The 22,441-nt window shown below is 38.5% G+C and overlaps 1 protein-coding gene across 2 annotated transcripts in view; it reads left to right on the top strand.

The window, feature by feature from the left end:
* Positions 1-10,211, top strand: part of gsap (gamma-secretase activating protein) — a 72,767-nt gene extending 62,556 nt beyond the window's left edge. Inside the window, exons 29-32 of one of the 2 annotated variants that reach the window (XR_014568757.1) lie at positions 2,582-2,643; positions 8,120-8,231; positions 9,283-9,385; positions 9,570-9,588. Coding sequence is in view for 1 of the 2 variants with exons in the window: in XM_083757507.1 (XP_083613633.1) it covers positions 2,582-2,643; positions 8,120-8,224; positions 9,283-9,385; positions 9,570-9,670 (371 nt within the window). In the remaining variant the exon portion in view is untranslated. Of the gene's footprint in view, positions 1-2,581; positions 2,644-8,119; positions 8,232-9,282; positions 9,386-9,569 lie in introns of both variants that reach the window. The other variant, XM_083757507.1, reaches the window with a different exon arrangement.
* Positions 10,212-22,441: the final 12,230 nt, after the last annotated feature.

Genomic DNA, 22,441 nt, shown 5'->3' with positions numbered 1-22,441 from the left:
TGTTTTCACTGCGATACCGATAATTAGGACCTTAAACAGTAGACTAGTTCCATTAATCCAAGTCGGAACACAACCGATCGGTAAAATTCAACGGCTGCCGTGTTATGTGGTCAGATGGGTGGGCCATGAACACTTATTCAATACATAATATTACATAATATAACATTGATAAGGTTCAGATCTTTGCATTCAGATTTAGGCTCGTAAAAAAATAATATATATATATATATATATATTGACTGCTTCTTGGTTCTCTCTCTCTCTCTCTCTCTCTCTTTGTTTTCTTTGGCTCGCCCTATTGCTCTCCCACTAGCTGTCTCTCCTGTATGTCTTAGGCTGTCTGTATCTCTCCCCATTATTACATGGTGACGGCATCAGAGAGAGAACATAATATAAGATTTATAGAGAATATACAGTATATGTCTCAAACCTACAGCAGTACAGTATGTGAGGGGGGCGGGACAGCTGGACAGTATTGTGGGGTTGGCAGCTACATTTCCATGTTATAATATAGACCACCAAAATTATATGTATTTATTTGGCCACAAATTTAAAAGAAATAGCAGATCTACAACGCTTGCTATTATGACACGTTGAGAGCGTGTCCATCAGATCTTTTAGAATAGACGCTGGGGGAAAAGATTATACATGTAGGTCGCACCTCAAAAGCAACAACATACAGTGTTGCACATTTCTACTGTTCTTTTTGTTTGCATGATCTATAATATATTATATTGTCTGATATTATATTACTTTATTAGAAGTTAGGCGTCTCAATATAGTGTCATTTCAATCACATCATACCTTATCCAGTACACATATAATGACAGGTTACTGGTAACCATTCACATTGATTTGTCCTGCCCACTCCCTTACATTTTTGTTTAATCCACTGCCAACACCCGCATTAATTTCTACTTGCAAAAAATATATTTCAACCTTACTACTACTTTGTACTACTAGGACTAAGACTAAAAAATATGTTGAAAAAAAAAAGAAAGTTTCATGAAAAATTTATAATAATTATATAATATAATAAATTTATAATTTACATTTGGGGGATATCATTCACAATAATGAATAAAACATGTTCTAGACATTCTAATGAACACAAAAAAACATATTTTACAATTATTGTACCTACTTTTATTAGGGTCCAGACATTTTTAATTTGTGTGAATTTCATAACCAATGGCATTGAAATGGCATTGCAATGAACATCACTGATGACGTTTAGGTGAAAAAAGAACAGAAAAAAAAGTAATTAATTAAAATAAAATTGTTGCTAAAAAGCAATGCTGGGTCTTAGAGGGTTAAAGCTTCAGATAGTAAAAGAAATATATATTTTCCCATATTCCAATTTGGTAATAAGCCAATTCCCAGTCCCCCAGCTTCTCTGAGTGGTCCAACCCCGCTAATCCCCACAGTAGGTCATTGGGAGGGTGAAGATGGTCAAGAGTCTCCTCCCATACCCGGGCCGTCAAGCCACCAGCTTCTTTTCACCTGACAGTTAACCCATTCTGACCTGAGATCAGATTCATACGAGGTTTCCACTGGACACACACTGGTCTGATGAACCCATTCTGACCTGAGATCAGATTCTAAAAATGTCAGTCGTTCTTCGATTTAAAAAAAATAGCAGACCTACAAGCTCGTAGCGCGCCACTCGGTGGCGTGCTATGAGCTTGTAGATCTGCTATTTTTCAATAGCTAAAGCACGACATGATGCTAACACCAAAATGGCAATAGCTATAAGTTAAAAAAGGCATGAGTTAAATGTACAACACCAAAAAGCAAAGCAGATACATTAACTGACCAACACCCTCCCTCCTCATCCCCCCCCCACGGCCCCAGATAAGAGGTTTCCGCCCGACAGTGTGAATATTTTCATTAATATACTGTGTGTGGAGATGAAAGATGCCTTTTAAACAGTGTGGAGGGAAGTATGGAGGAAGTTTATGACTTTGAAGTGAGTTGGTTTATGCAGCATTTCCCCTCCCCTGGGGTGTATAGGATCTATGAAGAATGAAATATCTATCAGTCTAAAAATACACTGTAAATCGGGATGCGAGTGTCAGTGTGTGTGTGTACAGTATGTGGGAAATTAAACCTTTAAATCCAAATGCACACACACATACACACACACACACACACACACACACACACACACCGCACGCAACCTTCATGTTATAAATGTTTTTTCCTTTATCGTTCACCTACTGTTGACCACCAGGTTTTGACCACCACACACAAATACATGCAAATATGTCAAACATAACCATCTCACTTCCCAGCTTGCACGCCTATAGTGAGAACCTGCAGAGGGGAGCCATTCCACATGCAAAATCTCACATTTCTATCTCCATTTCACCTTCAAAGTGTTTGCTAATTAATTCACACACACGAGTTCAAAGAGAACACACGCAAAGATGATTTATTTCTGTCATTAAAGTGTCATTTGTTCTGCCTCTATCCCTATACCCCTCTCTCTTTCTTCCCCCATCCCTCCATTTCCCACTTCTTTCTTTGTCTTCGTCCCTTTTCCTCTCCTCTTCCTCCCCTCCTCCTCCTTTCTGCTCAGATCTGGACAACAGTGATGCCAATGAGAAACTGAAGTTCAGCATTCTGAAGAGACTACCTGAGGTCAGTGGTGGAAAGTGAATCCACAAGAAAGTACGCACATCTCTAAAATATTTCCGGTGCTGAACAAAAGGATACGTACAGGAAAAGGAGATGTAGTCCCCCACACTGTTTAGCAGATCCCAAGGTATTTTAATTTAAGTTAGGATGACAACGTTTTGACCCCAAATGGTCGATTAGACCTTCATCAGATTGTCTGTCCTGATGAAGGTCGACCGAATAAACCTAATAAAGAGCAACATTTTGGCAAGTGTCTGACAGTGTGCGGGACCTTTTCTTTGTTTTTCAAAGATACCCTTTTTAGTATCATGGTCAGGATCACATCAGTATCATGGTCAGTATCATATCTGTATCATGGTCAGTATCATGCCAGTATCATGTCACTATCATGGTCTGTATCATGGTCAGTATCATGCCAGTATCATGTCAGTATCATGTCACTATCATGGTCAGTTTCATGGTCAGTATCATATCAGTATCATGGTCAGTATCATATCAGTATCATGACAGTATCATGGTCAGTATCATATCAGTATCATGTCAGTATCATGGTCAGTATCATATCAGTATCATGACAGTATCATGGTCAGTATCATGTCAATATCATGGTCAGTATCACATCAGTTTCATGGTCAGTATCATATCGGTATCATGGTCAGTATCATGTCGGTATCATGGTCAGTATCATGGTCAGTATCATGGTCAGTATCATGTCAGTATCATGGTCAGTATCATATCAGTATCATGGTCAGTATCATGACAGTATCATGGTCAGTATCATGTCAGTATCATGGTCAGTATCATATCAGTATCATGGTCAGTATCATGACAGTATCATGGTCAGTATCATGGTCAGTATCATGTCAGTATCATGGTCAGTATCATATCAGTATCATGGTCAGTATCATATCAGTATCATGGTCAGTATCATGTCAGTATCATGGTCAGTATCATGTCAGTATCATGGTCAGTATCATGACAGTATCATGGTCAGTATCATGGTCAGTATCATGTCAGTATTACGGTTGAACCAGAAAACAAACAAAAAACAGCCTTGCTTGTAGATCAGCTACTTTTCTAATTGTCGCACAAAGAAGTATGTAGGGCTAATGGTTAATGAAATGTTTTATTTCCAAATGGAAACCTGACATCACGCACCCAAACCAACACAAGGCCCAGAAGGGAGGGTTCTCCTTAGCCTGCTCAATCATGGTGTCACCCAAAAAAAACACACATGAAAATAAATGGTTACATTAACATCATCCAATGACATTAATCAAACATTAACTTCCCATAGTAAATAACACAATAACCCAATAAAACAACAATAATGATTTATGTGTGCCTAGAGGCATGCTGGGAAATTCCCCTAAGCCACTGACAGCCCAATAACACTATAATAATATTCATTCATAATAATAATAATAATAAAACTTTATTTGTATAGCACCTTTCATGACATGAAATGCAGCTCAAAGTGCTTTACAGAACAATGGAGAATAAAAGAAAAGCAAGGCAACGACAAAAAACAAGCAGTAATGCAATACAGTGAGGACATGAATAACAAGAAGTGGGTCTTGAGCTGAGCTTTAAAAATGTCTACAGAGGCTGCCTGATGAAGGTACAGTGGGAGCTTGTTCCATGCCGACGGCCCGTAGAAGCAAAAAGCTGCTTCCCCGTATTTTTTAGTTGCCATTTTTTTAGGCAAAGATTCATTGTCCATAGATGAAATGTACTATACATTCATAATCACATTTGATAAACTACATTTATCTTTATTGATCGAAAGTATCATCCCTGTCAGGCAGAAACCTCATATATCCATGATCCCCCCCCCCCCCTGCACTGCAACGTGTTCGATGAGATCTTGTAGATCAGCTATCTCTGAAAACAATTTAGTGAAGGTGAAAGTGGAAAGTTTATCTGTGGGGTTTATGAATTTTGAACCAATGAAAAGTATATCAACAAGAGCTTGTGACTAAATAATAAATACATTGGATCAGAAAATAAGTGAAATACAATTGTATGCAATATGTAGTAGGGGGTCCCTGCTTCATCTCTCTCTCTCTCAGCTAAGGGGTCCTTGGCCTGAAGAAATGTTGAAGACCCCTGCTATACTATATAAAATTGTATTGCAGATCAATAGATATAGATATAGATGTCATAGATAGTGTAAGAGTAAAACTAAGCCATGGTTTATGTTTATGTTTATTAAAGGATCCCCATTAGAGACACATGAAAGAGCCTCTAGTCTTCCTGGGGTCCTGAATAACACAAATACAATACAGATGTACAAGTAAAAATTCACATTAAAACAGGAAAAACTAAATTAAAAATACAAAAACAAATTCACATGATAAAAACTATTAATAAACTCAAATACTCAAATCAGTTATATAGACAAATTGGCAAGGTATTGTTTGACATTTCTTTTGAAAGTAGTTTTGTTCTAGTATATTAGTATATTGTTCTATGACCAGTGTTTATTATTGGAGTTCCCGCTAGGGGCGCTGTGGTGAAACAAAGGGAGAGCGAGGGAACAAAGTGTCCATTGATTCATTCATTCCATTGTTTGTCTGTGTTGGACTGTTTAGTTCTACTTACCTGAGAGAGTAAAAGTTATTGAGGAGAACCTAAAGTTACAATAGTTTCATAGACTTGTTTGACAGCACTATCATCAGTGTTGATGATAATTGACATTTTTTCCAGATTCCCCCCCCCCCCCCCATGAATCAGGATACAAGTGGTTAATGTGAATATAAGAAGAAAAAAAAAAAATAGTCTCCCCCTCTAGTAACTTTAATGCCATATCAGCCATTATGAGCACAAATATCCATTGTATTTGAATCCCTCCCAGGCCAAACAACACTGAACAACATCCAATTTAGCTCATTATTACTCGCTCCACCAAATTCCCTTAAAGGTCCTACACCATGAATTTCAACTCCCCTATGTGCTTTCTATCCCCCACACAGAGAGAGAGAGAGGAAAAAACACATGCCCAGTTGAGGGCCAGTGTTAGAAAATACAAGGTTTATTCATCAAACACACCAGAGTGCCCATATTGTAGAACTTCCATGCTGTCCCACAAAAAAACACTTTCCTGTTATGCACCGTAGCACTCTATTGTGCTCCAGTTTCTTCTGCTTTTGCAGTGAGCTCTGAGCCAACTCTTTATTCTGTCTGGCATTAGATTCTGTATCTGTCAGTGACTCTCACAGGAGTGGCTTGTTTGTCCACCATTGTTCAAAGTCTTGCTCAACGTTTGCATCTATGCTGGGCGAAGCGGGCGGTACCCCCCAGGGTCCCGTCTGTTTGATGGGTTGTCAAAGAGATGAATATAAGTCCTCCTCGCCTCTTCCTGTCCTAATACCTAATACCTAGGACTTTGGATGGATCCTCAACTCTCCTTTAAGACTCATATTAACTCTATTGTTCAGAAAATAAATTTCAGTTTGAAAACTATATCGATCCATCAATAGTTTTACCCTTCAGATTAGAAAAAGATTAATTTCACAGCTGCTACTACCCATAATAGACTATGCGGATGTCATATATCAGAACACCACCAATACAAACCTCTACCCCCTCAATGTCACCTATAACAACCTATGTAGATTCATACTGAGATGCCCATATAGAACTCACCATTGCTCCATGTACGAGTCTTTAAACTGGCTATCACCTAAATCAAGAAGACACTCACATTGGCTACAATTTATTTTTAAATGTATTTTCTTTCCTTATCCACAGTACCTAAAACAATTTCTTGTCCCATACACACCACACTATAATCTAAGACACACGGACCATCCCTACTTTACAGTCCCCACAAGGATAAAAAAGGAAAGTGGGCGCCGTGCCTTCAAATTTAAAGCTCCATCTGATTGGAATGACCTACCAAGTCCACTCAGATCAATCACTTCCCTCAACGTATTTAAGGAATCAATTTTCATACACCTTCTAACGCCGTGCTCATGCTTCTAAATTAACGTACTCTTCTTGGCAGTTGCCCTTGTTTTCCATAAATATAACATACCGACCGATCTGTATGTACCTTCATACTGTATGTGTTCCCTGCTGGCTCGATGCTGCTGTTCATTATTATCACATTATGCATGCTGGTATTGCTTGTTTGCTTTTGTTTAGTTTTTTTGCCTAATAACATGGTCTTATTGTGCAAAGGGTATATATTTTTTTTAGGGTTGAAACAGTGGGGTGGGAGCTATCTTTGGGAGAGCTTTTGTTTTGTCTTGTTTTGTTTTGTCCTTTCTGTGTGTATGGTTGTACTGTTGTATTGCTTTGTGAACTGTATTGTACAATGTATCTGTGTTGAGGACCCCCTCTAAAATGAGATGCGACATCTCAAGGGGCTTATCCTTTCAATAAAGGTATATTATTAATCACATCCAACAATCACTCATGGCCTTTCCACGTGATGTATTTCAGTGCTTCATTGACGTTGTCCCCTTTTCAGATTCGACCAGGTGTCATTTAATGTTTGTGTGGTTCTACGGTTAATGTCAAAACACTGATGAGTTGAGTCGACAGTGTTCCACACCAAACTGTAGATATATAAATATACTTGGATATCTCGTTGGCCACTGTTGTGGTTCATTGGAGTAATGTGGTCATCACGGCGGCCATGTTTAGTGGGGAGAGCCGCACGTATTCAGTATTATTGAAGCAGATTTAATAGACAATTTTGGTTTGTTCAAAATGTCAGACATAGTAGTTATGTTATGATATAGGCAGGATATGTGGTTAAATAACTAATTCAGGTTATCATACCAAAAATACTAAAAATAAATCTTCAAAACTGTTACTTTTCCGGATTCAAATTAAAAAACTGCATGACGTTCATGGCCCCACTGGCCATTGTGGCCAATGTCTACAGATAATTAGATACTTCTTAATTAATAGAGAATTTCAAAAGGCCTGCCATAATTGGCAATTCATGGGCAAATCAGTGGGAAATCCCAACCTTTTCATGGAGAAAGTGTGACATTTGCCAGGTTGTGAAATGGTGTAATTTCAAACAAAGGTACAGGCCAGAATATAGGGGCGGAAACTGACTTTTCAGGGAACTTTCAGGGAAAGATCAGGGAAGTGTGAAGAGTTTTGTTCCGCACACTCTACAACTTCCTCAGTGGTAGAATAAAGGTATGGTTTTGTCATAGCGCCACCTACTACAATGTTTGCAAGTGAAATGGGATAGCAGTGCATACCTGTGTCCTGACGTCACTCGCTCATCCCCTCGTTTGTGGAAGTAATTTCTCTGTGGCCATCTTAAAATCGTCTCGTATAAGAATTGTCACTCATATTTGTTACAGTCAGAGTGTGTGTGTGTGTGTGTGTGTGTGTGTGTGTGTGTGTGTGTGTGTGTGTGTGTGTGTGTGTGTGTGTGTGTGTGTGTGTGTGTGTGTGTGTGTGTGTGTGTGTGTGTGTGTGTGTGTGTGTGTGTGTGTGTGTACTGTAGACTATGGGACAGAAAGTGTACCAGTTGTGGGACCATCCTGTCAGTTCGGCTTTCATCTCTAGGGATTACGTCAGAATGCTGCTGGAGAAACGGAACAGGAATAAGGTATGATGTAAGTGAGTAAAAAGACTGACTCACTCCAAAGTGAGTCAGTAAAAAGACGGACTCACTCCAAAGTGAGTCAGTAAAAAGACTGACTCACTCCAAAGTGAGTCAGTAAAAAGACTGACTCACTCCAAAGTGAGTCAGTAAAAAGACTGACTCACTCCAAAGTGAGTCAGTAAAAAGACTGACTCACTCCAAAGTGAGTCAGTCTTTTTGTCGATGACTGATCAGGTGGGTCAGTGTAAAATATTATCAGAATCTATGAAGATCAGATTGTACAGTATGTCTGTATGTCTGCAATTTCTTTCTGCTTTTGCCCATGACTCTCTTTTACTTTGAAGAAGTAGGGCATTCATTTACATAAAAAGAAAAAACTAACTAGATACAAGGCTTCAGCCTGACGGCAACGATATCTAAAAGATAAGAGTTATGCCGGCACCTTGTTGTGAGGTTTTTGATCGACTATTTTCGGTATTTGATTTTGACATATAGTGAAGTATAGGCAGAAACCTCTTGTATTCTTATATTCTAACTTTTTGTGTTTTTTCGTAAATTAATGCCATAATGTGATTGCACTACAGAGTCGCGCAAAAACATCTGCAGACCTTTTTCGAGCTTGCAGATCTGCCACTTTTGATAATTTTGAATTTGAATCTTGAAAAGTGGACATAATGAAGTTTCCACCTGACATCGACAATATCGTTGTTCGTCGGGTGAAAACCTCATCCTTTCGGACATAATATGTCCGAAACCTTTACTTTTCAGGATTCAACTTCTAAAATAGCAAAACAATATCAGATCTGTGAGCGCAAAACACGTCTCAATTTGAGGTTGTAGATCTGCTATTCTTTGCTACTCATGTGTGACACTATAGTGTGTAAGCGTATGTGTACTGTACTGTGCTCTCTCCAGAAAGTACTGTCTCCACACTTGCATCGATTACGGGTAAATGTTTTAAATGAGTTAAAATAACCAGGACCCGTTAGAACCAGGACAAGGTTATGAGAGTCGATCCTCAGTCCAGAATGCAGTGTGTTTAACCTGTGTGTGTTCTCCAGGGTTCTGCATTAGCAGGAAGAGACAAACCAGGATTCAGACGGGGAGACGGGTTCCTTCCTCTGAGCTACCTAACCAAGATCCTCACTGACGTGGAGGAGCAAGGTAGCGTGCGTGCGTGTGTGTGTGTGTGTGTGTGTGTGTGTGTGTGTGTGTGTGTGTGTGTGTGTGTGTGTGTGTGTGCCGTGCATGCTGCTATACTACTTGTCGATTGTCGATTTTCCTGCTTGGTTAGGGTTTTGGTTGAGGTTAAATATATTGTCTGTCTGTCTGTCTCTTTCTCTGTCAGCGTTGAACCCATTTGAGGAGCAGGAGAACGTAGATGCCAGCTTTGTGGAGGAGGTGGCTCTGAAACAGACTCTCATCCTCCTGGGATATGAAGAGAAATGATGGATGTCTGGATGGACAGAAGAACGCCAAGAACGCTCAAGAACACCCTGAGCACACAGGACGAAGTTCTCTGCCTTTTCAATTACTAGCGCCCAGCGCCCAGGACGAAGATTGATCAAAAGGACGGAGATTATTGAAACCGATCACATCGCTCCACAGGCTGGGAGCGTCTGTTGCGCAACAGTGGGACGTCATCGAAAATGTTCCCCCCGTTTAGCCGACGAGACCGAAAATCTTAAAATGTTAAAAACTCTTGATCTAAATCATTCCGTCCAATTCTAAGCAAAGATCATGTGTTAGACGGCCCACCGCGGTCCAGTCGCTAGTCGCGGTAGAATTAATCATACCTCCCGTTGTTGTCGATCGACTCTAGAGTGTTTTGGCTACATTTAGCTGCTTCAGCTACATCCGGGATAACATCCGGTCCGTCTGTAAAAGTGCTCCGCTGCTATAAATCGCTGGGTGCTATGATTTAATGGATTAAATAACCCCGCGTGTTCGGGGTGTTAATCTGAGATGGACAGTAACAATGTACTTTATTATCCCCCCCCCCCCCTTACAAAACATATATTGAATTAACGACTTTCTTTCTTTTCATTTAACCCTACCACAATACAGTACACACATCCAAAGTACAATTACTTGAAGTGAAGTACAGATACAATTAAGTACAGTACTTTGTTACTGTCCACCACGGCACACAATGATGTAAAGGGAAAGAAAAATCCACATAATCATCATGATCACATAAAGGGTCATTTAAATTCAGGCACAGAAGCAGAAAAGCTTTGCTGTCGAGACCATTTAGGACCCCGTAGGAAACGTTAAAGGGAACCATTAACGCATTAAGGATGGGAACCCCTTTTTGGGTTTTACCTTTCCAGTCGGGAACCCATTTTTGGGTTGTAGTTGCTATGTACAGTATAGCGCACACAAACAAAACAACCCTAGGTACCTTTTGAGTAGAAAGACCAAGGGCCATGTAAGGAGTCTAGTTGTTTGTTTGTGGATCATATTTCTTGATGACTTCTGTGTTCTCTAAACTCTCAGGACCAAGTTCAGGGAAATGTCTCTCTACCTTTTCCCAAATAAAAACTTTAAAAAAGGTTGATATTTGTGTGATGTCTTTGTCTGGGCCAGTATGATGTTTATTTGCTTTAAAAATGTTGAAAGGTAGTACAGTTCTTTTTTTAAACATTTTTTTATCCCACAATTTTGTAACCCATTTTTCATCCCTATGTCAATTATCTAATGTGATCCTGGGCTCTATACACCCCCCGCCAACCTGGGGAGAGCAGCGGGATTACTGGATGTTTTTTGTGAGGGTACCTACCCTAGTAGTACAGTTCTAAACAGTATATAAAATCTAGACATTATTTAATAAAGGTGTAGTGAAATGGAAATGGTGGGCATTTTATTTTGAAGTTTCAGCTTGAAACGCTGGCTCTGAAGTTTCTGAACCAATCAATCCCTCCAGGATTTTTCGGGTTTTTACGTCTGTGACTTCCTCCCACGTTTGTAAACAAAGTGACAGAGAGACGTGGGGCAAAGCCAAGGGATTATATATAACCTATACACAACCTATATACATATTTTAGTGTGATGATTACGTTTAAAACGAGTAATACACAGTTCTTTAATCAAAACCAGCTGTGTTGGAGGTGAATGAAGCTATGGGAATCAAACTGGTGAGCTTCATTTTTATTGGCTTTTATTGATGTGGGCCTGTCTGTTTCTGCAATCTCCTGAGTCGCACCGTGACAGGAGATGGACAAAACAATTGACCAACATTAAGGTTTTTGGACATGCCATGTTTCTGCCCCTGAATGTGAAAATACTGTATTTAGTAGTCGTGTGTGTGTGTGTGTGTGTGTGTGTGTGTGTTGTACTCAGTGGGTATGGCTAGGAATCATAGACTGTAAAAACAAATATGGACAAAGCGTTCTCCGGGTCTGATATGGACGTAAGATGAAGCCAGAAGTCAGTCCTTGAATTGTAAATCGCCATCTTTCTAGATCCATTTGGGCCCAGCTGGCCATTGGCTGGCCCAGACAACGAGGCGGGACTTTCCCCCTTTTTATTTGTTGGTTTTTATTTTGACTCGAACGGGGGGTGGCTCCCGATCATAGACTGTAACGGTAGCCACGCCCCTCAGAACATACACGACTTTATTGTCATTTTTCAAATAAATGGGACCATCATTTTCCAAAAAGAATATTATGACATAAGAAATGAGACTTTAAACTAGTGACTGGAAGCAGAAAGTATTCATGACCATGTTTATTAAGGTAATACACAGTCTAGGTGAAGTTGGGCCCAAATACATGGACCTCTATGGAGATATGGGGTTTTTTGGGCCCAATGACAGCGCCACAACAGGCCATTATATGAACTTTCAGGAAGTCCCGATTTCCTTAGTGGCTTCACAAAATCTCTGTCTGACTGCCCCCCTGCTAGGAATACACACAAACAGAACCCCATATGGGACTAATTACCAGGACTAATTCCCCTCTATGTGAAGCTCTGATTCAAGGAGTTAATTGCTCAAAGGAGATTATTTAATTAAAGTGTAACAGAGCTGAAAAAAAAGGATGCTAGGGTAAAATCAACAGCAGCTAAAGTGCGGGTACATTCATGGGTGTAGCACGTGCAGTTGCGCTCGCACAGGCACGCACACACACACACACACACACACACACACACACAGTACACACACACACACACACTTAAGATATAATACCAGTAAGACGCCTGGGGGCGAGAAGCGACCTCATCCTAAAGGGCGAGGTCACGTGCAATGTTATGAGACCTGGGCACCGCGTATATGGGGCTTTCCCCATGTATGGTGATTTTGAGTGATACACTGACTGACGGGAAATGCATGATTCCATAGTTAACTGTGACCTTTGCCACAATCGCATGGTTGTCCATAGTTAATCGCAAATTAATCGCATATTTTTTATCCATTCTAAATATACCTTAAATCATTGGTTTTCAACCCACAGACCACCAATTGATGAGATTTAGCCTTGCAGACCCAAACTGTCCACATGTCCATGCTGTACTGATGTTGGTAGTAATGTGACAAAAACGCAAGATTTCATAGTTATCAATAAGAGGAAGTTCACATTTTTACTGCATGTTTGTAAGCTATACTATTTCAGTGTTTGCATGTTTTGTGAATTGTTGCTATGCAGTGGACTGTGGCGTATCAGGAAGGATCAGGAGGTATTGGAGGTATTGCATGTGGCCCCTGACCATTTTTAAAGAAGTAATGTAGGAAAGTGAAAATTATGTTTTATTTTATTTTATCAACCACTTGATAGGAACAGTGCACAAAAACATGATGACCTGGTGATGTATGGTGACGTGTCAATGTTGTCAGTTATAAAGAAGTCGAACTTCCACAGAAAAGGGAGTTAAGCAACGTTCAGACTTGTATTGTTATTAATGTTATAGAGTGGCGCGATTACATACTGTACAAAGTCAATGCAAAGACGAGAAGTTGCACCGAACGGCTGGAAAAATCCAACTGAAGCGACGTCTGCTTCCCCTCGACTCCACGCTCCACACTGGTATACTATACCAGTACACTACTGTACTCCTAGTAAATAATTAAGATATCTGTAAGATTGAGGACGATCAAATGTCATAATGTTAACAGTATCCTCAACTTTTTTTTATTCCCTTTAAAAAATAAAACTCACTTGAGAGAGCCACATGTAATACTATTTAACGCTGAGAAAAAAAAAGTAGCTCAGTGTAGCTCAGCTACTTTTTCTTAATTTCTATGTAGCTGCAGCTTTTCAAGCTACATTTCTCTAGGGTCAGCGTTTTGTTCAAATCCATGGACAGCGCATTAGTTTAAGAGAAAGGAGTGGTCAAAGGCTGCGGCTAAAACAAGCTAATGTGGTTGGGTCATACAGAAACAGTGCGGGCGGGGCCCTAGCAACCGTGCATAGCAACTGGAGCGGTTCAAAAATCTTTGCAATTTACCAGAATTGCACATTTCTAGTTATTTACTGCAGCTAGGGCTGCTAGGGTTTTCACGTCATTTAGTTAGCCAAAACAACCAAAGAATAACACACATAAAGAAAAACACAAGGTGCAGGCATGGACCTCATCATTGACTGGGATGGGGCTCAATTCCCCACTGTGCCCTACTCATTTAGTTGGCATTTATATTCACACACACACACACACACACACACACACACACACACACACACACACACCAGAGTTAGTGTCGAAGTGTCCTTGAGCGAGACACTGAACCCCTAATTGCTCCTGATGTGCTGGTTGGTGCCTTGCATTGTTTCCGCGGCCATCAGTGTATGAGTGTGTGTAAATGTAATGTACAATCTAAAGCGCCTTGGATAAAGGCGCTATATAAATGCACCATTTAACACACACACACACACACACACACACACGACACAAAGAGGCACAGGCATGGAGCTCCTGGTTTACTGGGATAGGGTTCAATTCCTTACTGTGCCCTACTCATTGTGTTGGCATTTACGTTTTCATTATATTGTTACATCTTTTATACATATGAAGACACTATACTATATCCTAAGCTTTCCCAGATTGAAAGATATAACAACATACAGACTTTCCATGTCTAAATGTGTTTAAGTCATTAGACTTAAACATTGTTCATGTGGTATGGAGCTCAGATTTGTACGTAGACATTAGACAGTATACTATATAGACTGAGTGGGGTTTGAACTCACCATCTCCCTATCATGTGGCAGCGTTCTAACACACTGAGCCACTGGGTCCAGACAATCTTTACTGCTTTTTTGTTTGTTTTCTTCTTCTGAAATCGGTCTTGAAAGTAAAGACTCAAGTGGGGTCTGAACTCACCATCTCCCGACCCGATCATGTGGCCAGTGTTCTAACACATTGAACCACTGGTTCCAGACAATTCACACTGCTTTTTTGTTTGTTTTATCCTTCTGAAATCGGTCTTGAAAGTAATGACTTTAGTGGGGTTTGAACCCACCATCTCCCAATCATGTGGCAGCGTTCTAACACACTGAGCCACTGGTTCCAGACAATTAACACTGCTTTTGTGTTTGTTTTTTTCTCCTGAAATCGGTCTTGAAAGTAAAGACTTGAGTGGGGTCTGAACTCACCATCTCCCGATCATGTGGCAGCGTTCTAACACACTGAGCCACTTTCATCATTTTGACCATGGGCTATACCCCACGCCGTTTATCTACATTTGTGAGGATTTGAAAAAAAGACGAAAATCACTCAGAGACGATGGGCTATAGCCTTTAGCTTTTCCTTGATTTTCACCTTTTTTCAAATCCTCAACAATGATGAAGAATCGCGCACTATAGCGCGCCACTCAATGACCTTGACCAATATCAATGACCTTGAGCAGTATAAATGACCTTCATAAGACTAGTAAATGACCTTGACCAGTATAAATAACCTTGACCAGTATAAATAACCTTCACCAGTATAAATGCATCATTTTTTACCAAGGACTATATCCCATATCGTATGGCATACTATAGCATGCCGTTTTTCATCATTTTTGAGGATTTGAAAAAAAGACGAAAATCACTCCGAGACGATGGGCTATATATAGCCCATGGTCTCGGAGTGAATTTCGACTTTTTTTCAAATCCTCGTTATTCATCATTTTGGACCATGGGCTATAGCCCATATCGTACGGCATACTATAGCACGCCGTTTTTCATCATTTTTGAGGATTTGAAAAAAATGAACAAAATGAAAAAACGATGGGTTATAGCCCATCGTTTTTTGAATTTTTGAAAAAAAAAATATCCTTGTTTTTCATCATTTTGGACCATGGGCTATAGCCCATATCGTACGGCATACTATAGCACGCCGCTTTTCATCATTTTTGAGGATTTGAAAAAAATGAAAAAATGAAAAAAAACGATGGGTTATAGCCCATCGTTTTTTGAATTTTTGAAAATAACATTTGTCCTTGTTTTTCATCATTTTTGACCATGGGCTATAGCCCATATCGTACGGCATAATATAGCACGCCGTTTTTCATCATTTTTGAGGATTTGAAAAAAATTAAAAAATGAAAAAAAAAAACGATGGGTTATAGCCCATCGTTTTTAGAATTTTTGAAAAAAAAATTATCCTCGTTTTTCATCATTTTTGACCATGGGCTATAGCCCCTACCGTACAGCATACTATAGCACGCCGTTTTTCATCATTTTTGAGGATTTGAAAAAAATGAAAAAAATGATAGGTTATAGCCCATCGTTTTTTGAATTTTTGAATTTTTTTTATCCTCGTTTTTCATCATTTTGGACCATGGGCTATAGCCCATATCGTATGGCATACTATAGCACGCCGTTTAAAAAAAACGATGGGTTATAGCCCATCGTTTTTTTATTTTTTTAATTATTTTTTTTGTCCTTGTTTTTCATCATTTTGGACCATGGGCTATAGCCCATATCGTACGGCATACTATAGCACGCCGTTTTTCATCATTTTTGAGGATTTAAAAAAAATGAAAAAATGAAAAAAACGATGGGTTATATATAGCCCATCGTTTTTTGAATTTTTGAATTATTTTTTTTGTCCTTGTTTTTCATCATTTTGGACCATGGGCTATGCCCATATCGTACGGCATACTATAGCACACCGTTTTTCATAATTTTTGAGGATTTGAAAAAACAAAACAAAAAAAAACATGGGTTATAGCCCATCGTTTTTTGATTTTTTTAATAATTTTTTTTAACCTCGTTTTTCAGAATTTTTGACCATCCCACTGAGCAATAGCCGGCTATTAGACGTGCATCTAAATATGGGATAAAAAACGTCTAAAAATAGACGTCTAAAAAACGTCTAAAAATAGACGTCTAAAACACGTCTAGTTTTAGACGTGTTTTAGACGTCTATTTTTAGACGTTTTTTCTCCCGTTTTTAGACGCCCGTCTAATAGCCCATATCGTACGGCATACTATAGCACGCCGTTTTTCATCATTTTTGAGGATTTAAAAAAAAAGAAAAAACATGGGTTATAGCCCATCGTTTTTTTCTTTTTTCTTTTTTCTTTTATCCTCGTTTTTCATCATTTTGGACCATGGGCTATAGCCCATACCGTACGGCATACTATAGCACGCCGTTTTTCATCATTTTTGAGGATTTGAAAAAAAAAAAAAAAAAAAAAACATGTGTTATAGCCCATCGTTTTTTGAATTTTTGAATACATTTTTTTAACCTCGTTTTTCATAATTTTTGACCATCCCACTGAGCAATAGCCGGCTATTAGACATGCATCTAAAAATGGGATAAAAAACGTCTAAGAATAGACGTCTAAAAAACGTCTAAAAATAGACGTGTTTTAGACGTCTATTTTTAGACGTTTTTTATCCCATTTTTAGACGCCCGTCTAATAGCCCATATCGTACGGCATACTATAGCACGCCGTTTTTCATCATTTTTGAGGATTTGAAAGAAATGAAAAAAACGATGGGTTATAGCCCATCGTTTTTTGAATTTTTGATTTTTTTTATTCCTCGTTTTTCATCATTTTGGACCATGGGCTATAGCCCATATCGTATGGCATACTATAGCACGCCGTTTAAAAAAAACGATGGGTTATAGCCCATCGTTTTTTGAATTTTTGAATTATTTTTTTTGTCCTTGTTTTTCATCATTTTGGAACATGGGCTATGGCCCATATCGTACGGCATACTATCGCACGCCGTTTTTCATCATTTTTGAGGATTTGAAAAAAAATGAAAAAATGAAAAAAACGATGGGTTATAGCCCATCGTTTTTTGAATTTTTTATTTTACTTTTATCCTCGTTTTTCATCATTTTGGACCATGGGCTATAGCCCATATCGTACGGCACACTATAGCACGACGTTTTTCATCATTTTTGAGGATTTGAAAAAAACGAAAAAATGAAAAAAAACATGGGTTATAGCCCATCGTTTTTTGAATTTTTGAATTTGTTTTTTGTCCTTGTTTTTCATCATTTTGGACGATGGGCTATAGCACATATCGTACGGCATACTATAGCACACCGTTTTTCATCATTTTTGAGGATTTGAAAAAAATGAAAAAAAAACAAAAACATGGGTTATAGCCCATCGTTTTTTGAAATTTTGAAAAAAAAATAATTAACCTTGTTTTTCTTCATTTTTGAACATGGGCTATAGCCCATACCGTATGGCATACTATAGCACGCCGTTTTTCATCATTTTTGAGGATTTGAAAAAAAAAAAAAAAAAAAAAAAACATGGGTTATAGCCCATCGTTTTTTGAAATTTTGAAGAAAAAAAAAAGAACTCGTTTTTCATCATTTTTGAACATGGGCTATAGCCCATACCATACGGCATACTATAGCACGCCGTTTTTCATCGTTTTTGAGGATTAAAAAAAAAAAAAAAAAAAAAAAACATGGGTTATAGCCCATCGTTTTTTGAAATTTTGAAAAAAAAAAGAACCTCGTTTTTCATCATTTTTGAACATGGGCTATAGCCCATACCGTATGGCATACTATAGCACGCCGTTTTTCATCATTTTTGAGGATTTGAAAAAAAAAAAAAAAAAAAAAAAAACATGGGTTATAGCCCATCGTTTTTTGAAATTTTGAAGAAAAAAAAAAGAACTCGTTTTTCATCATTTTTGAACATGGGCTATAGCCCATACCATACGGCATACTATAGCACGCCGTTTTTCATCGTTTTTGAGGATTAAAAAACAAACAAAAAAAAAACATGGGTTATAGCCCATCGTTTTTTGAAATTTTGAAAAAAAAAAGAACCTCGTTTTTCATCATTTTTGAACATGGGCTATAGCCCATATCGTACGGCATACTATAGCACGTCGTTTTTCATCATTTTTGAGGATTTGAAAGAAATGAAAAAAACGATGGGTTATAGCCCATCGTTTTTTGAATTTTTGATTTTTTTTATTCCTCGTTTTTCATCATTTTGGACCATGGGCTATAGCCCATATCGTATGGCATACTATAGCACGCCGTTTAAAAAAAACGATGGGTTATAGCCCATCGTTTTTTGAATTTTTGAATTATTTTTTTTGTCCTTGTTTTTCATCATTTTGGAACATGGGCTATGGCCCATATCGTACGGCATACTATCGCACGCCGTTTTTCATCATTTTTGAGGATTTGAAAAAAAATGAAAAAATGAAAAAAAACAATGGGTTATAGCCCATCGTTTTTTGAATTTTTGATTTTACTTTTATCCTCGTTTTTCATCATTTTGGACCATGGGCTATAGCCCATATCGTACGGCACACTATAGCACGACGTTTTTCATCATTTTTGAGGATTTGAAAAAAACTAAAAAATGAAAAAAAACATGGGTTATAGCCCATCGTTTTTTGAATTTTTGAATTTGTTTTTTGTCCTTGTTTTTCATCATTTTGGACGATGGGCTATAGCACATATCGTACGGCATACTATAGCACACCGTTTTTCATCATTTTTGAGGATTTGAAAAAAATGAAAAAAAAAAAAAAAACATGGGTTATAGCCCATCGTTTTTTGAAATTTTGAAAAAAAAATAATTAACCTTGTTTTTCTTCATTTTTGAACATGGGCTATAGCCCATACCGTATGGCATACTATAGCACGCAGTTTTTCATCATTTTTGAGGATTTGAAAAAAATGAAAAAAAAAAAAAAAACATGGGTTATAGCCCATCGTTTTTTGAAATTTTGAAGAAAAAAAAAAGAACTCGTTTTTCATCATTTTTGAACATGGGCTATAGCCCATACCATACGGCAGGGTACCCCAATAGGCGGCCCGCGGGCCATTTGCGGCCCACAGAGCGCCCCCTTGTGGCCCATGAAAGAATTTCAAAAAGAACAAAAAAAATATGTTTTTTTTTTTTTTTTTTTTTTTTTAGGGTCCCAGATATAAATGGCATTAAATGGGGGTCAGTAGCCTATGCATGTCAAACTGGGCATCCTTTTCAAATGGGGTCTTGCCCTGAAAATGAATTTTCAGGGCAAGACCTCGACCTCGCGCGTGCAGACTCGGCCCCCAGCCTGGTACGCTAGTCAAAATATGGCCCTTGAGGAAAATTAATTGGGGAACCCTGCCATACGGCATACTATAGCACGCCGTTTTTCATCGTTTTTGAGGATTTAAAAAAAAAAAAAAAAAAAAAACATGGGTTATAGCCCATCGTTTTTTGAAATTTTGAAAAAAAAAAGAACCTCGTTTTTCATCATTTTTGAACATGGGCTATAGCCCATACCGTATGGCATACTATAGCACGCCGTTTTTCATCATTTTTGAGGATTTGAAAAAAAAAAAAAAAAAAAAAAAAACATGGGTTATAGCCCATCGTTTTTTGAAATTTTGAAGAAAAAAAAAAGAACTAGTTTTTCATCATTTTTGAACATGGGCTATAGCCCATACCATACGGCATACTATAGCACGCCGTTTTTCATCGTTTTTGAGGATTAAAAAAAAAAAAAAAAAAAAAAAACATGGGTTATAGCCCATCGTTTTTTGAAAATTTGAAAAAAAAAAGAACCTCGTTTTTCATAATTTTTGAACATGGGCTATAGCCCATACCGTACGGCATACTATAGCACGCCGTTTTTCATCATTTTTGAGGAATTGAAAAAAATGAAGAAAAAAAAAAACATGGGTTATAGCCCATCGTTTTTTGAAAATTTGAAAAAAAATAATCCTCCGCAACACTCCGCAATTCCTCCGCATCCTCCGCAACACTCCGCAATTCCTCCGCAACACTGCTTTGAATGCCAGCATCAGAGTTTTGTATTCTGTGACTACCGGCCGTTAGCAAATTGCGGAGTGTTGCGGAGGAATTGCAATTAACCTTGTTTTTCATCATTTTTGAACATGGGCTATATAGCCCATACCGTATGGCATACTATAGCACGCCGTTTTTCATCCTTTTTGAGGATTTGAAAAAAATGAAGAAAAAAAAAAAAAACATGGGTTATAGCCCATCGTTTTTTGAAATTTTGAAAAAAAAAATAACCTCGTTTTTCATCATTTTTGAACATGGGCTATAGCCCATACCGTACGGCATACTATAGCACGCCGTTTTTCATCATTTTTGAGGAATTGAAAAAAATGAAGAAAAAAAAAAACATGGGTTATAGCCCATCGTTTTTTGAAAATTTGAAAAAAAATAATCCTCCGCAACACTCCGCAATTCCTCCGCATCCTCCGCAACACTCCGCAATTCCTCCGCAACACTGCTTTGAATGCCGGCATCAGAGTTTTGTATTCTGTGACTACCGGCCGTTAGCAAATTGCGGAGTGTTGCGGAGGAATTGCAATTAACCTTGTTTTTCATCATTTTTGAACATGGGCTATATAGCCCATACCGTATGGCATACTATAGCACGCCGTTTTTCATCCTTTTTGAGGATTTGAAAAAAATGAAGAAAAAAAAAAAAAACATGGGTTATAGCCCATTGTTTTTTTAATTTTTGAAAAAAAAATTAACCTAGTTTTTCAACATTTTTGAACATGGGCTATAGCCCCTACCGTATGGCATACTATAGCACGTCGTTTTTCATCATTTTTCATCATTTTTGAGGATTTGAAAAAAAATCAAAATTTCAAAAACATGGGTTATAGCCCATCGTTTTTTGATTTTTTTTTATTGTATAGCAGTGGCTCACAGCCTCAGCCTGATGACCTCAAAAGTCTCATATCTCCCCTGAGCCATAGGCAGTTGCTTTGGCTTAGTGGTTAAGATGTTGTCCTTCAGTGCAGGTGACCTGTGTTCGATTCCTGGGTGTTACACTCTGATGAACGTGATTCTATGTTCAACTCTTGATTCTTTCAACTTTACTATCTGAAGGCTAACATACAGAAGATCGCTTCAACAGTACAAAGAGGCAGATGTTACTGAGTGATGGTGTAGTAGGGGTTATTCCGCACAGAGAGTTCATTTTCAAATCCCACTCTTCCTAAAGTTTAATGCTAGTTATTGAGCTTCATTTACTGCTATTCTAGCAGTGGCTCACAGCCTCAGCCTGATTACCTCAAAACTCTAATTGTCGTAGTGGTTAAGATGTTGGCTTTCCACGTGGGAGACCAGGGTTCGATTCCCGGCTGTTACACTATCATATAAAAGAAGACCTCAACAGCGCTAAGAAACATCTGATTAATATGATTCTGTGTTATTTAAACTTTACTAACTGAAGGCTAACGAACAAAAGATCACTTCAAAATGACCAGGAGACTTTGCCTGAGAGTGTCTGACTGATGGTGCAATGGTCTAATCATCAGGCTTTCAGTACAGACATTCCATGTTCAAGTCCTGTTCCTCCTACAGCTCAATGCTGCAGTAATTTGAACTTTTCAAGGCTTGAATGAAAAATAAAAACTCAAAAGCACCAGGAGACATCTGCTGAATGCCCAAAGGTGCCTTGGCGTAATGGTGTGGAGCGCTTGACCCGTTGCCTCTGCTACAGGCAGTTGGCAGGTTCAAGTCCCATGTCATGACATCAAGGTGCTGGAGGACCATCGGGAGAGGGTGCTCTCTCCCCCTGTTTCCTGAGATGTAACGGTTGGGGCTTATGTCTGAAAGAACCCTGTCCAGCTAACCTTTTACCATGAAAATGTCCAATTTAACATACTCTTACCACCTCTCAGTTTGCCCTTTTCCAACTGGCCTGGAAGCCAGACATAAAAGAGGGACTTTCCAACCAAGTTTTGGCCCAGTATGCAAATACACAGACTATTCTTTCTGTCAGATGATGGGCCAAATTGCTATTTTATTTTTAAACGTTTGAC

Source organism: Protomyctophum parallelum (assembly GCF_964188405.1).
Source record: "Protomyctophum parallelum genome assembly, chromosome: 22".
Classification (NCBI taxonomy): domain Eukaryota; kingdom Metazoa; phylum Chordata; class Actinopteri; order Myctophiformes; family Myctophidae; genus Protomyctophum; species Protomyctophum parallelum.
Note: the sequence above shows the minus strand (reverse complement) of the source record. Positions and strands in the feature narration are given on the sequence as shown.